The sequence below is a fragment of the Myodes glareolus genome, chromosome 2 (genome assembly GCF_982192425.1).
Source record: "Myodes glareolus chromosome 2, mMyoGla1.1, whole genome shotgun sequence".
In the NCBI taxonomy this organism is placed as follows: domain Eukaryota; kingdom Metazoa; phylum Chordata; class Mammalia; order Rodentia; family Cricetidae; genus Myodes; species Myodes glareolus.
The window spans coordinates 99,884,549-99,897,575 of record NC_142027.1 but is presented as its reverse complement, the minus strand read 5'-3'; the positions used below and the strand labels follow the sequence as shown (position 1 = coordinate 99,897,575).

The 13,027-nt window shown below is 46.2% G+C and overlaps 2 protein-coding genes across 3 annotated transcripts; one reads left to right on the top strand and one right to left on the bottom strand.

Annotated features, from left to right (window-relative positions):
• The first annotated feature begins 34 nt into the window (after positions 1 to 34).
• Positions 35 to 8,203, top strand: Bud31 (BUD31 spliceosome associated protein). 2 transcript variants are annotated; one of them, XM_087903290.1, is made up of 6 exons: positions 175 to 297; positions 1,093 to 1,229; positions 2,364 to 2,480; positions 5,152 to 5,274; positions 6,301 to 6,467; positions 7,971 to 8,203. In XM_087903290.1, exons 3-6 carry the CDS (start codon positions 2,387 to 2,389, stop codon positions 8,019 to 8,021), a joined length of 435 nt encoding a protein of 144 aa, XP_087759416.1. In that variant the 5' UTR covers positions 175 to 297; positions 1,093 to 1,229; positions 2,364 to 2,386; the 3' UTR covers positions 8,022 to 8,203. The 2 variants fall into 2 exon arrangements, with proteins under 2 accessions (XP_087759417.1, XP_087759416.1); XM_087903291.1 differs by lacking the exons at positions 175 to 297; positions 1,093 to 1,229 and adding an exon at positions 35 to 167.
• On the bottom strand, positions 7,328 to 11,977 carry LOC148123091 (pentatricopeptide repeat-containing protein 1, mitochondrial-like). Its single transcript, XM_087903293.1, has 2 exons — positions 11,068 to 11,977; positions 7,328 to 8,670 (listed from the first exon to the last, which is right to left on the bottom strand). Exons 1-2 carry the CDS (start codon positions 11,239 to 11,241, stop codon positions 8,488 to 8,490), a joined length of 357 nt encoding a protein of 118 aa, XP_087759419.1. The 5' UTR covers positions 11,242 to 11,977; the 3' UTR covers positions 7,328 to 8,487.
• Between the last annotated feature and the right edge of the window lie 1,050 nt (positions 11,978 to 13,027).

Here is a 13,027-nt window from a genome sequence, read left to right as displayed (position 1 = left end):
GGCCGTAGGACCTCCGAAATTCTACAAAGGCAGTGTTTGGACACCTAAGATGACGCAATCTCCGCGCGAGGTGGGCGGGGTCCCGCAAGGGCCTTATTCCGAAGTGTTTCTCACCCGGGCGGAAGTCGTCAATAAAGAAGCGGCGGCCGTAGGTGCTTGGTCTTCCGGTGAGTATTTCTTTCCTCTGTTCTCGAGCACTGTCTCTTTGGCAACTGTTACTGCCAAGGAGATCTGAGCTGCGTAAGCGACAGAGGCTGTAGTCCCTGATAAATTGATGTCTTTATCGTTCTACACAGGGTATGGTGGATTTGAGGCGCTTTCTTTCTCGGTGCCCCCCCCATCGTTTTCTCTTCCTGGACCGTTTTCTAAATACCGCCTGTTTCTCAGATGCTGGTCTCTGAATTTCCCCCACTGTTTCGTCAATAACTTCCCTCTCGTTCACCTCTTCTCCCAAACTCTGTAAACCGCCCAACACCTCTTAACTCCTGATACGTTCACCTTCTCATTTTACCTTTCTCCTGACCTGGGAGTCTCCTCGGTTGAATTCTCCTGGGTCGGAAGAAAGTGATTCTTTAGTGAGGCTGCGCGCCTTGGGAAGGACTCAGACTCCATCCACCTCTTCACTTTTGTGCTGGGAGAACCGGTGCAAAGACCACTGATGGGGAAGTCTGGAGCCTCCAGTCAGACTCTGCCAGTTCTCGGCTGGGTGACCCTGAATCCACCTTACTGTTTGAAGTCATTTGTAAAACTGTTAAGGAGAGGTGTGTGAGGGTGGGGGTGTTGTAAAGCTCACTCGCCATACAGTGGGTGGGAATGCGTACACTTGAAAGACAGGAGTCAGTTGTACTTAACAGGTAATAAGTGGCCAGGATTCTCTTGGCCAGCTAGAAAGCTTAATGCAATTTGAAAAGGTGCTTTTTGCCTTTTAGGCGATTAAAGGCTTGGTGGCTCATGCCTTTAATTCCAGGAGGCAGAGGCCTGTGGATCTCTGTAAATTTAAGGCAGGCCTGGGCTACACAGTGAAACCCTGTCTTGAACACCAAAAAAAAAAAAAAAAAAAGGAAAAACAATTTTTCTGCTTTCTTTTTACAGATGAGACAGAGGACCAAAGAAGAAAAGTGATCTTCCCAAAGTCACAGAATATTGGTGAATCAGGTCAAGAACACAGGCTTGTAACTGCAAAGACCAGGGAGGAATTTTTATATATTCTCATAGGAAAGAGATCGAAGGTATTGTGCTCTTCATACCTATGTTTTACTCTTTTAAACTGCCAGCCCTTAGACCCTTTACTTAAAGGTTTTCGTTGTAATTGACTTGTAATCTATTTTTAATAATGATCCCATAAGGCATATCTTATTATACTTATTTTTACTGGTGAGAAAGTGAAAACTTTTTTTTCTTTTGAGACATACTCTAGGTTGGTTGTAGGTTGCTAGATTGGCCTCAGACTCACAATATATCCAAAGCTAGCCTTGAATGCCTCCTGATTCTTCTGCCTCCAACCTATAAGTGTGTACAACCATTCACATCTAAAGGCTAAGTAGCCGCCTGGGGCCTTCTGAAGAATAATCTACTGTGGGCATACTTTTGACTTTGGATGCAAGCCAAAGTAACAAAATGAATAGCTAGAGAGAAGGGGGAGGAAGTAGATGGCAAAGTGTCTAGCAAAAATCTACTGGGGAAGCTGTTTAAGGCAACCAACTGGAGTGAGTGCCCAGTAGAGTTCTGGCCATAGTATCCATCAGATGGATTCGATTAAAAAAAAAAAAAAGTTGAGATGATGTCATCAGATCTGCTACTCACAACCTCCAGCAGAAACTGACTGGGGGAATTGAGGTAGTCAGCTCAAGTTCTCATGGTTGAAGTTCCAGGTTCTCCTTTCTAATGTAGACACTTTTATATGGTAAGGTAAACAGTACTAACTGTTAGAAATAGAGTACCTTCCAGCAGATTCCAAGGCCATGGTGTTTTCACTCTTGCTCTGTTTTGCTGTTATCATTCCTCCCTATGTAGAGTTAGGGGGCTTTTTGAGAGGTAGCCCATGCCCAGAAATAGGACTGGAGAGGATACCAAGATACATGTGCTAGGCTCTGAAATAGGGGGTGGAGAGCCAACTTCTAGAGGCGCTCAGAAAACACATACACGTGACTCACCAACATAATATACATTACACTTCCTGGGCTTGACAGACGTGAAAAACAGACAGACCTGCAGTGTGAACTCAGGAGTCTGGATAGGAGTCCGTCCCTTTATGGAGGTACTTAACTGCTCATACTTTGAATAAATGAATGAATGTGCACCAGGAATGTCTGCCAAAGGCCTCTGGCAGTCCCAGACTCAGAAAGCTCTTGACTTTCTTCTAGTTCTTTACAAATCTTGCTGGAAAATGCCCAAAGTCAAAAGAAGCCGGAAAGCTCCTCCAGATGGCTGGGAATTGATCGAACCAACACTGGATGAATTAGATCAAAAGATGAGAGAAGGTAAGTGGTGGTGTTCCTAACTGGGTAGGTTGGATGTAGGAGGCTCAGGTGCCTCCAACGATAGACAGACAACTGTGAGAAGAGGCTCATTGCCAAGTGGTCAATTTTGTTTACTTATCAATTCAGAATGCTCAAAAGTTCTGAAATGGGGTTATTAGAGTGCATATTTCTGAGAGAAAGATCAGGTGTCTTTTTTGCTTTAAGTGTTACGTTGGAGACGGGGTCTCACTGTATAAATTTTTTTTCATTACTTTTGACATAGTGTTTCTACATACCTCTAGCCATCCTGTATCTGTGTAGATCAGGCTAGCCCCGAGCTCTTGGAGAGCTGCCTGTGCCTCCCTAGCACAGAAATTAAGGTATAGCATAATGCACAGCTTGCTCGCTTGCTCTCTGTCTCTTTCTCTGTCTCTCTTTCCTTTCTTTTTTTTAAGATTTAGTTTACATTGGGGGAGAGGGGGGACATATGCATGGAAGTACAGGAGGCCAGAAGAGTGTCAGATACCCTAAAGCTGGTGTTACGGTACTTGTAGCTACCCTGATGTGGGTGCCAGGAACGGCCCCATTATATAAAGCATCTTTTATCCCATACCCCCCCAACCATCACCATCTTGTAGTGCCCTGGGTCTTAGAAAATCTTTATCCCTGGGTTTTTGCACCATGTAGCAGTTTCTGCATCACAACCCCACTGTGGAATCCTGGCAGTTAGCTTGTCTCTGGACATTTTATCTGAAGCCCCAAGTATATGCTAGCCTTTGGTGAGCACAGCTTCTCCTAGTTTGGTTGCTGTCACTATGATAAAAACACCCTGATCAAAAGCAACATAGGGAAGGAAAGGGTTTATTTGGTTTACAATTCCAGGTTAGAGTCTATCATTGAGGGGATGTCAGACTGGAACTAAAACAACACACACCCACAGTCAAAGAGCAGAGATCAGGGCTACAGAAATAACTCAGTGATTAAGCACATGCAGCTCTTGCTGAGGACCCAGGCTCATTTCTTAACACCCACATGTCTACGCACATCTGTTTATAACTCCAGTTCCAGGGGATCCAGTCCCTCTTCTGACATCTATGGGCACTGGGTACCTACATACATGTAGACCAAACACTCATATGTAAATGATCTAAGAAACTTTAAAAAAAAAAAAAGTGGTAAATGCACACATGGTGCTTGCTCACACAGTTCAACTAGCTTTTTTTTTTAGATTTATTTATTATATATACAGCATTCTCAGTATTCTGTCTGCATGTGTGCCTGCAGGCCAGAAGAGGGCACCAGGTCTCATTACAGATGGTTGTTAGCTAACACTGGGAATTAAACTCGGGACCTTTGGAATGGCAGGCAGTGCTCTTAACCACTGAGCCATCTCTGCAGCCCTCAACTAGTCAACTACCTTTCTTCACTCTTAGACAGTTGAGGATACACACACACACACACACACACACACACACACACCGAGAATGGTGCCTCTATTCAGAGTAGATCTTCTATCTCAGGCCAACTTGATCTAGCTCATTACTCCCATGAGGCCCCTTTAGGTGATTCTAAGTCTGCCAAGATAAACAAAAGACATCTTGCTGTATGAGTACTTGCTTGTTATCTGTGTGGTGTGAGAGTGGCTTTTGCACAAACGTGTACTACAAAGCGTGGATAGAGGTTAGAGGACAACTTACCAAAGTCAGTTCTCTCTACCCTGAGGATTCCAGGGATCAGTCTCATAGTAGTTTGGGAGCAAGCGTACTTACACTGAGCTATCCCATCACCATCCTGAATTGCTATTTCATGTTTTGCTTCACGTGTACCATGTTTGTGCTTAGTGTTTGCAAAGGCTGAAAGAGGGACGTTGGATCCCTGGAACTGGAGTTGCAACATAATTCAATTCCTAGGTGCTAGGAATTGAACCTGGGTTCTCTGCAAAAGCAGCCAGTGCTGTTATCCACTGAGCCATCTTTCCAGCCCCCTTTGAATTGCTATTTAAAACAATCTTTGAAATACATATTTACAGCTGATCTGATCATTGCTATTGAGGGAGGTCATACCTATACAATAATTACTAAGCCATTATTAACTTTGCTTTCTCTTTTCACAACAGTTGGTGCCAGTTTCTGTTCAGTACTCAGAACTTGTAGTAGTCAAGCTTGCTATGTATGGGTCAAGAGATCTCTTGGCACAACTCTGACAGTAAAGGAATAGAGTGGGAGGGCTGGAGAGATGGCTCAGTGGATAAGAGCATTGCCTGCTCTTCCAAAGGTACTGATTCAATTCTCGGCAACCAGATGGTGGCTCACAACCATCTGTAATGAGGTCTGATGCCCTCTTCTGGCCTGCAGACATACACACAGAATATTGTCTACATAATAAATAAATAAATATTTTAAAAAATAAAAGATAAAAAATTTTTTAAAAAGGAATAGAGTGGGTGAAAAACTGTATTCATCCTGCTTCAGTGTGTTCCTAAACTCATGGTAACTCTAGACATTTCCTACCCCGTCCTGCATTCCTCTAGCAGGGCTTGAGGATTCCAGTTCTGTGCACTCTTGTCATTGTCCGTTGTTTTCATTACTATCCCCACGGGTATAAAATAATCATAGCTATAGTTAAGGAAGCAAACATGCTGCATGCTATACAGACGGTCTTCTAAAATATATACATGCTTTTTTCTCTCCAGCTGAAACCGAACCCCATGAGGGAAAGAGAAAAGTGGAATCTCTGTGGCCCATTTTCAGAATCCATCACCAGAAAACACGATACATATTTGACCTGTTTTATAAGCGGAAAGCCATTAGTAGAGGTAAATGTGACTGGCTAAATACCTTGGCTTTTAAAAAGCTATTGTTACTCTATTCATATACATGTGGGAGCAAGTGCATTCCAAGGCTTCAGTGTGGAGGATGTGGGACAATCTTCAGAAACTGGTTCTCTCCTTTTGCCATGTGCGCCTGGGGGGTTGAACTCAGGTCATTAGGCCTGTATGGAAAGCATTCTTGGCCTCTAAGGAAACTTGCTGACCTTTTGTATTTGACTAGTTTTGAGATAAATATAGTGGTTCATAAAAAGCTGGCTGTCACCAGGTCTGGTGGCACAAACATTTAATCCCAGCAGTTTGGGAGGCAGAGGCAGGTGATTGGCTGAATTCAAGGCTAGCTAGATCTACATAGCAAATTATAGGACAGTGAGGGGCTGCACAGAGAAACCCTATCTCAAAACAGGTGAAAAAGCTGAATGCTGAGACCTATAGTTTCAGAACTTGGAAAGCAGAAGCAGGAAAACTGTGGGTACTTCAGGCAAGCCTTGACTGTTGTGTGAGATGCTTACTCCAAAAATAAATAAATAGATAAATAAATGCAATGGTTCTTATCTTTGCAAACCCAGCAAGCATCAATTTACTGATGAAGAAGTTTGTGTGTTTTCTTTTTTGAAACAAGGTTACACCAGTGTAGCCCGGGCTGGCCTGGAACTTATAAACCACACTGACCTCAAACTAACAATGCTCTACCTACCTCTGTCAGATTCTGGAATTAAAGACTCCCCACTTAAATGGGTTTGGGTTTTTTTGTTTGGTTGGTTGGTTTCTTCTTTTTGGTTTGTTTTTGTTTTGTTTTGTTTTTTTGAGGCAGGGCGTGTGTTGTCATAACTCACCTGTTGATTTGTAGACCAGGCTGGCCTCAAACTCAGAGAAATCTTTCTGTCTCTGCTTCCCAAGTGCTGGAATCAAAGGCTTAGGCCACCATATCCAGCTTAATTTTCCTTTCTAGTCTAGGATGAAGGCAGGTTTATTGTGCCATGTTCTGATGCCTTGTCCCTACCTTTCTGACAGAGCTCTATGAATACTGCATTAAAGAAGGCTATGCAGACAAAAACCTAATTGCCAAGTGGAAAAAGCAAGGCTACGAGAATTTGTGCTGCCTACGCTGCATTCAGACCAGGGACACCAACTTTGGGACGAACTGCATTTGCCGGGTTCCGAAAAGCAAGCTGGAAGTGGTAATGCCTGATGGCTGGACGGGGAATTACTTTCTGTTTAAAGCTCTGCCTTAGTTGGCCATAATGGGTATTTTGGGAAGGAATTTTGTCATTGGAAATCTGTCTGCCATCCCTCCCAAGAGTGAGTCCTTCTAATCAGGATCCTTCCTAGTGAGATGTAAGACTGGTCTCAACACTACCTGTGGTCAAATAACTGGACCAAGCCTCTTTTTTAGGCAGTAGCTCTGAGGTGATGGAAGGGCTACATTGGCGTGGCTACTAGGCAACCTATCCCTTTCTCTCTGGCCTCATGGTGACAGTCTCTGTATGTCTTCTGTCATAACTTTGTTCCAAAGCAAGGAGTGGTGACTCATGCCTTTAATCCCAGCATTTGGGAGGTTAAGACCAGCCTGGACTAGCACTGAGATCGTGTTTCAATATAATAATGAATTCAAGGCTAGGCCAGGCACCAGGCAGTGGTGCTGGGGTATAGTGGCTGAACTCGTTTCCAGACCCTTGAAATGGAATACCAGGACATCAGGCCAGGTAGACCATACGCTCACCTTTCATTCAGTGCAGATGGCCTCAGCTCAGCAGGCAGCTCTATCAGCCCTCTGTGCTAAGGGTGGGGTTCTGGTATGGATGTGCCAAGCCATGGCTAGTGGTTGATGGCTGTTTCCCAAGAGGAGGCTCTTGGTGTCCCAGCCTCTGGATTGTTGCTCAGTTGGTAGAGGGCAGCCTTGTATGCAAGAGGCCCTGGTTCCATCTCCAGCACCCCATAGAACCAGATGTGGTAGACTAAGCTACCATCTACCATTAAGCACATCTGTAGACTAAGCTGTGAAATTTAGGTTTATCCATTATGAGACCTGTCTCAAAGATTTAGCAAAACTTTACCAGAAAACTTTATTTGCTTAAAATGGGCTCTTGGACTCCAGAAAAGAAGGTCAAGACAGCATTGCTCCAGTCCCCCAGCCAGCCACTATGCCCCTGGGACAAGACTATTCTGGCCAGAGGAACTTGAGTGCATACCTTTTGCCCCAGTATCCTCAAGAACTCTGGCCAAAGCCCTCTTAGGCAGTAGCAGGTCCACCAGGAGAATAAAAAGGCTGGCTTACATCAGGTGATCACACACCTTTAATCCTTTAAGCAGAGACAGCTGGATCTCTGAGTTCAAGGCCAGCCTGGTCTACAGAGCAAATTCTAGGCCATCTAGGATTGCTACAGAGAGAGACCCTGTCTCAAAAAAAAAAAAAAGAAAGAAAGAAAGAAAAAAAAAAAAAGTGGTGGTGTGGGGGTTGGTTTACAGAGGATTCTCTGTGACAAGTGTGTCTTGCCGTAATCACATACAAACATGTAACTTTCAGCTAGTAGTAATTCTTTGCATTTTCCCAAAGGAGCTAAACTATCCAAATGGAAGTGTCTAGGGACAGGGACTGTTCCACCAGCACCTTGTACAGCACGTTTCAGTAGGTATGTGCAGGGTTGTAGCAGTGTATTCAATGTCCCGGTCTTCTGTTACAGGGTCGCATCATCGAGTGCACGCACTGTGGCTGCAGAGGTTGCTCTGGCTGACAACCGTGACTGTGGTATTCTGGACTTTGGACTTTGTTGGTTCCTACCTATTGGACCACCCCCCTTCCAGAGCAGCTCTTCTCAGAGTGGTGCTCAGAGAAGAGACCCAGAGGGGACATGGGCTCTAGCGGTGAAGGCTTTCCAGTTGCTGAAATCTGTAAAAATAAAACCATGAGACCTCTTGGCTGTATTCATTCTTTCAGAGCAGCAGGCTGTGGGATGCAGGGGATGGGCACAGTCGTGGCTCGGTGTCATAGCCAGTGTGTGAGCAGAAGCTCACACCTTTCTCAGCAGTGACGGGGAGGGCAACCTGGGCCCAGTATTTTGTCCTCGTGCCTACGTCTGTAAAACGCTGCGGTGCCTCTAGAAAGGCGACACCAGCACATTCTCTGCTTTTAAATGGAAGGAGCTCTTGGGCTCCGCCAGCACTGTGAAAGATGGGAACTTGTCGCAGCAGCATGCTCCATCACTTGTCCCTAAGGCCTCCCTGGACACTAACATTCCCAGTGGTGTCTTGGTTCCTCTTAGGCTTGGTCCGGAACTCCTGCCAGGGGTGGGGGGCTTCCTCTGCTGGCATCACTTTCAGCCACTGCTTGTAATAAGCTCGAAAGCCATCAATCTTCTTCAGGTAGGTGTTGTTCCCTTTGTACTGTAATTAGAAGTGAACAGAACTACGTCAAGGTGAGGGACGAACAGGGACAGAAGCTTCACCATGAGACCCATCACGCTGTACAATGAATACGGAAGACACTAAGAAAAGCAGGGAGCTCAGAAATGTTCTCAGGCAATCCAAGCCACTGCACGTCACCCAAAGCTAACAGCAGCTGACCTCTGCTCTTCTTTCAAGGAGACTACAGTGGACAGGATAGAAAAATGGACATTCAATTCACTGCTGTATTGCGGGGCAGGACGAGCTGCCCTTTGCCTAACAGCCATCGATTCTACGGGTACTGTAGCGCTTCTAACCCTGTGGAGGTCACCTCAGCCCCACAGCTAGAATTGAGGCACCCCATCAATTCTGCCTGCTTTGCTGAGCTGCTCCCATCCTGACTATAACCTTGGACCACTGCAGCATCCACTTGTAGGGAAGAGAGCTATGAAGAGCCTGAAACAGCTGGCAGGGATTACATAGGAAAAATAGGCCAAACCAAAAAAGAGAGGAAAAACCCTGTTAATTATGAGATTAAAAGTTTGATTTAAAAAGATTAAGTCAGGTGTGGAGATACATGCCTTTAATCCCAGTACTTGGGAGGGAGAAGCATGCAGATATCTTAAGTTTGAGGCCAGTCAAGTCTACAAAACAAGTTCCAGGACATCCAAGGCTACACAGAAACCCTGTCTCAGTAATAAGCAATAGATTAAGTGTGCTGAGGAAATGGTTCAATGGTAAAGTGTTGGTATGCAAACAGGACAAATTCACTCTAGTACCCATGCCTTGTGTGATAGCCCCTGTGCTAGGGAGCTGAGACAGGTGACAAGACAGCAAGTCTAGCCAACATGGGCTCCAGTGTCAGTGAGACCCTCTCAGAAATTAACTCCAAGAGTGACAGAAGACTTCAGTTGCACCTAACGCCCCTCTCTACGCACTAAGCAACGAGACCATCTCCTGATAAGATATTTAGAACATGGAACTAAAAAAAGTCTAGGGGCTGGGGGCTGGAGAGATGGCCCAGTGGTTAAGAGTACTGACTGCTCTTCCAGAGGTCCTGAGTTCAATTCCCAGCACCCACATGGTGGCTCACAGCCATCTATAATGAGACCTGGCATGCGGGCACACATAGAAGGAATGCTGTACACATAATAAATAAATAAATCTTTAAAAAAAAAAAGATAAAAAGTCTAGGGGCTGGAGAGATAGCTTGGCAATTAAGAGCATTGGCTGCCTGGATTCTGCTCCATGCACTCACAAGATGGTAGACAAGCACCCATAACTCCAGTTCCAAGAGATTCGGCCTCCTTAGGCACTGCACATACATGGTGCACAGATGCAAGAAAACACCCATACACATTTTTTTTCTTTTTTTTTTTTTTACTTTTTTTTTAACTTTTTTTTTTTTCATTTTAAGTACCTGGAGGAACAGCCGAGGGTGCTGGGAACCGAACTCTTATATTTTTGGTTGTGAGCCTAGCCTTTAACAGCTGAGCCATCCCTCCAGGCCCCATACACATTTTTTTAAATAGGTGGCTCATAGATGTTTAGCTATGCCTAATGCTTGGCAAAGTCTGCCCGTTGACACACTCATTTTTATATAGCTTTCAAAATGCCACACATGTGCGTGCCACACATGGAGCCGTCCCTGAGCACTGCCTGACGTGTGCGCTCTCACCCAATCACTGCCTCCCTCCCCATCTGGTTTGTGTCCTAGACCATAGTTGCCATTCAATGCTCTGGAAAGAGCACAGGGCCTGGCTCAACAGAGCCCGATGTCCTTGAAGGGGGAGCATGTGCAGCAGCCTTTATCAAAGTGTATCTTTTGCAGGCCATCTGCCAATCCACTAAACAATAAGTACTGAGCACTAAACAACACACAAGCATTGGGAACCAGGTGAGCCAGGCAGTCTCCACCCCTCTAAGCCTAGGTGGTTCAGTGAGGATAACCGCATGTGAACTAGTAAACCATGGCTATCTACAAGACTATCTGTAGGGGAATAGGAAGCATATCTGAGAAGGGCTACTTAAGCTGGACGTGACAGTGCACACCTGTAATCCCAGCATCTGAGAGATGGAGAAAGGAGAATTAGTAGTTCATGGCCAGCCTGAGTTACCTGAGACTGTCTCAAAATGAAAAGTGGGCTGGAGAGATGGCTTAGTGGTTAAAAGTACTGTTCTTCCAGACGACCCGAGTTCAGGTCCTAGCATCCACACCAGGCAGCTCACAGCCACTTGTCAGCTCCAGGGTACTCAATACGGCTCAGGGCCTGGGGTTCTCTTAAGGAAAGCTACTGAACAACTTTCAGAAATGAAATGAACGTCATACCCCAAAGGCCAAAACCAGAGATGGCAGCGGCTAAGGCAATGGTGAGCAGTGTAGGGTGGCACACATACCCGGTCAAAGGTGGGAGGGTACTCTGCAGCAAACTCTAGCTGACGGATGATCACTTCATTCACTGGGACGCTGTTCTGCCTCATGTCCTTCAGGATATCAATGAGATAGGCATAGTCCAGCTTCTTGAGGGCCGCGTTGATGAGAGTGCTGTAGATGTGGGTGTTAGGGGCCATCTGGGATTTCTAGAACGTGGACATCACATGGTCAGCAGGATGATGGTGGCTGCTAGGACAAGGGAGTCTGCTAGGCCCGATCCACAGACAGGTCTGCTCCACAGACTAGGCACCAGAAACAAGACGGGTGGAACCGTACAGCAACAGCTGGGCTGTCAAACCCCATACTAAAGCAAGTTTGCCCTGTCACTTCAACCCTGAAGAATCTGGAGAGAAAGACTGCTCGGCTGTCAACAGACAGGAAACGAGGTGTAAATATCTCCACACTCTCACTCTTGGCTGCAGCTTACTGCTCAAAGGGTCTTCACCACAAGGTGGGGGTCAGTCTCTAACAGTAAGCATTAGTAGAGGGGTAGAATGTGGGAACACAACTTGGTCCTTATAGAAGTGGTCGCTGCTGGGGTCGGCTGGAATTGAATGTGCAAGACCTTGTGAGGGCCTGAGAATGAGCATCAGAGCGGCCAGAGCTGAAAACTACCCTGTGCTCTCCAAGCTTCTAGTCCATCTCTCCTCTGTCCAGAGCTCCCATCACTCTAAGATGTTAGGGGGGCTGAGCTCAGTATCTACTCATTCCCACAGTGGGTCACAGCCATTCCTGCTCCATACTCATTTGATCCTGCTGGGTCCTATTTTCCCCACAAGTTTCTTCTTGAGAACTCCCAGGGTTTTCTCCCAGAACTGGAGGCATCCAGCTTGGCTGTTGACTTGTGGAATAGTCTCCAGGAGGAGTATTTGTCAGAGAGGGTCCCAAAGCTCTCTTCGTCCTTCCTTCTCCTCCTCATGGGTCACAAAGTTGAGCTTATTGGAGTCAGAGCAGAAGCTGTTCGTGTTCTTCTGGCTCCCCTGGCCCAGGGGCAGATGGGAAGAAGAGCTGCAGAAGGCTGCCGACACCTGCCAATGTGGCCATGCCGACCTCAGCTGTGCCAGTCCCTCCTTCACCCCTGTCCATCGGGTAGATCCAAGAAGATCCCAGTGCTGGAGGACAGACAGTCCTATAGGGTGGGGCCCGGAAAAGAGCCGGGAAAGTCTCATGAGGTCTATCGCTGGCCTTCTTGTGCCACCACAGCCTGAAATGAAGAAAAAGAAGGAAGACCCATCAGCCTCTGTGTGGAAGCTGGAAAGAAGAGAGAAGTGCAGATACAAGGGTGGCTCTGAGGTAGGAAGCCTGGGCTCAGGCTGGGGATGAGGAGTAGGAGATGGGTGGTATTTACACTCTCAGCATTTGCGGGGTAGAAAACAGTCAGAACAAGGTCGTCCTCAGCTACATATCAACTTCAAGGCCAGCCTGCGCTTCCTGGGATTGTCTCAAAAGAGAGAGAGAGAGAGAGAGAGAGAGAGAGAGAGAGAGAGACTGTGTGGTAGACCACACAGTTAATCCAAGCACTTGGGAGGCAGAGTTCCAAGCTAGTCAGGACTACATAGATCCCTTGTCCCGAAGAAAACACAACAACAACAAAGAGGGCCAGAGCCTGTCTCAGCAGGTAAAGGTGCTTTCTGCCATGCTCGATGACCTGGGTTAGGTCCCTGAATCTACTTGGTAGAAGCTGTGGTGCGAGCTTGTTCTCTGACCTGAGCACATACACTGTGCAACGCACCCATGTAAATGTGTTTCAAAACTGCATAGGAGTACAGGGTAGCCTCTGCTATAAATAAGACCAGGCTATATGAGACAGAATCTCAAAAAACCAGAACCAAACCGAAAAAGAAAGTCTTAGGCAGGCCTGAGATTCTTGGTACTTAGCAGCCTCAGGCAGAAGGACTACAAATAAAGTGGCATGAGAGTGTT